The sequence below is a fragment of the Rhinoraja longicauda genome, unplaced genomic scaffold, assembly GCF_053455715.1.
Source record: "Rhinoraja longicauda isolate Sanriku21f unplaced genomic scaffold, sRhiLon1.1 Scf002534, whole genome shotgun sequence".
NCBI classification, from domain to species: domain Eukaryota; kingdom Metazoa; phylum Chordata; class Chondrichthyes; order Rajiformes; family Arhynchobatidae; genus Rhinoraja; species Rhinoraja longicauda.
The window spans coordinates 7501-10269 of NW_027603747.1; the positions used below are offsets into that span (position 1 = coordinate 7501).

The window sequence follows — 2769 nt, forward strand, 5'->3', positions numbered from 1 at the left end:
TTATGTTTTTTTTATTTATTACGTGTACCCGCGCTGAACCCGAAAGGGTTTTTAAAAATTATGTTATTGAAACAAAACAGATAACAAATAATACACCAAATGCAATCATATCAAACTCAAGTTTAAGAGATACGGCAAATGAGCATTTGCATCAATTTCGTGATGTCACCCATTCCTTCTCTCCACAGATGCCGCCTGACCCGCGAGTTACTCCAGCATTTTGTGTCGACCTTCGATTTAAAACAGCATCTGCAGGGGAGGGTTCAACTCCCTACACGACGGCAGAATGCTTGAATCGGAATGGTTACGATGAATGATGGGCAATCGCAGGCAAATGGGACTCACGTCGATGGAGCATGGAGGAGCTGAGCCCCAGGACCAGATTCCGTGCTTTGTGACTCTGAATTCCGCACGTATTCCATAACCTGCCCTCAGTGTGTAAGGATGCGGTTATCAAAGTGGAATTAGTGAAAAATGGGTGATAGATTTGTCGGCGCGGATCGAAGGGTTAAAGAGCTTGTTTTTGTTTGTGTGTGTAGCATGTCTTTATGAGTGAACAAGTGCACGAATTACCCTGAGTGGGAATTTCACCGCGTTCATCAGCTCCTGTCTGAATTTACTCTGGGTCGCCACGTATATACACGTGTTGGTGCAGGTACTGAGAAGCTGTAAAAACCCCGACGTGACATTCGTGGTATTGTAATAACCGGTGGGGGAGCCGTCATATCCGATCTTCGCAATACCCGTAAAGATGTAAAAGCCAGCTTGTGGTGCCCACAGCAATATGAAAGTGCCTGTGATACTAAAGAGTAAAACAATGGATTTCCTGCGGTTCTCCATCTCCGGGTCCTTGTCATTCTCTCCGTTGCTGCGGCCCCGGAGACCCCTGCGGACTCTGCTGGCCGCTACAATCCGCCTGACCGTCAGCACATTGATCAGAAGGATCAGAAAGAACGGGAGACAAGGGGTGAGAACGCGGTGTGTGACACTATATGCGATCCATGCAGACGATGTATAGAAGGTGTATTTAGTGTAGCACAGCCAGGGAAGATTATCAAATTGGTAGCGAGGAACTATCGTAAAACACCAGGGGATATTCTCCAAACAGCCCAGCACAATCACTGCCCCGATAACTGCAGCCGCCGTTCTCTCGGTACAATATTTCATTTTCAGCTTCTCACAACAAATGGCCACAAACCGATCGAAGGTGAAGGCTACCGTCAGCCAGACAGAGACCGCGGTGGTTGCAAAGACCAGGAATGTGACAGTCGTGCACACGGGAGTAATGTTGAGAAAAGAATAGGGGAAGTAAATTAGAATAGTCTTACGTAGAAACGGATCAGTGATGCCGACCAGGATATCAGACGCTGCCATGGCCACCAGGTAGCGTGTGATGCATTTGGAGAGACCGCATTTACCTCGACAGAGTATCACTATCGCCAACAGGTTCACTGTGAAGGGGAGAAGAAATATTACTGACACAAGACCTGCACAAATGTATCTGAGCAACATTGTCTGATTGGAAGGTTTTCAAACTTGGATGCGTTGACCAAATGACCCGAAAATGCTCAGAGACTGCAGCGTTTGGGTCACGGTGTGCACGCAACCCATCAAACGCCAATGTATATTAGGTTCACAGCTTTTAATTCCGTCCACATTCTCATCAACTGCCCTCCAGATTGCAGCATCCATCCACACTCAGGCCCGTATTGTAGTGGGAGAACCATTATTAGGCAGGTCAACTGCACGTGGGAGGAAAGATGAACGCAGCCAGGAATAGCGCGGAGTCGGAGGACGACCGATGAAACATTGCACATGTGGAGATTGAACCTGCATCTCCGGAACTGTGCGACATCGGCAGTACTGACTGTGGCGCAGTGGCGAGGATGTAGAGAGAGTGGCGCAGTCCAGGATAAACAACGGGCATGACGTACACACTGCGGCAGTTACAGAAGGAAAATGGATATCTGACGAAATTAAACAAGTTAATTATTGAAACAGAAATAAAATGTTTGTTTAACGTCGGCAGCGCCGGAGTACTTCACGGAATGTCTCACAGCATGAGCACGTACATGAAAATCAAAGACAAAACAAATTACCGAAAAAAGCGACAGTCGCTATGGTAGGGAGATATATATCTTGAATTCAATAGACAATAGACAATAGACAATAGGTGCAGGAGTAGGCCATTCAGCCCTTCGAGCCAGCACCGCCATTCAATGCGATCATGGCTGATCACTCTCAATCAGTACCCCGTTCCTGCCTTCTCCCCATACCCCCTCACTCCGCTATCCTTAAGAGCTCTATCCAGCTCTCTCTTGAAAGCATCCAACGAACTGGCCTCCACTGCCCTCTGAGGCAGAGAATTCCACACCTTCACCACTCTCTGACTGAAAAAGTTCTTCCTCATCTCCGTTCTAAATGGCCTACCCCTTATTCTCAAACTGTGGCCCCTTGTTCTGGACTCCCCCAACATTGGGAACATGTTATCTGCCTTTAATGTGTCCAATCCCCTAATTATCTTATATGTTTCAATAAGATCCCCCCTCATCCTTCTAAATTCCAGTGTATACAAGCCCAATCGCTCCAGCCTTTCAACATACGACAGTCCCGCCATTCCGGGAATTAACCTAGTGAACCTACGCTGCACGCCCTCCATAGCAAGAACATCCTTCCTCAAATTTGGAGACCAAAACTGCACACAGTACTCCAGGTGCGGTCTCACCAGGGCCCGGTACAACTGTAGAAGGACCTCTTTGCTCCTATACT

General features: G+C 47.5%; 1 protein-coding gene across 1 annotated transcript; it reads right to left on the reverse strand.

Annotated features, from left to right (window-relative positions):
• Positions 1 to 546: 546 nt before the first annotated feature.
• LOC144591866 (putative G-protein coupled receptor 139) lies at positions 547 to 1512 on the reverse strand. The gene has a single exon (XM_078395876.1). It carries the CDS (start codon positions 1510 to 1512, stop codon positions 547 to 549), a length of 966 nt encoding a protein of 321 aa, XP_078252002.1.
• Positions 1513 to 2769: the final 1257 nt, after the last annotated feature.

Excerpts from the sequence above, each read along its gene's own strand:
- LOC144591866 (XM_078395876.1), bottom strand. The coding sequence starts at position 1,512 with ATGTTGCTCAGATACATTTGTGCAGGTCTTGTGTCAGTAATATTTCTT.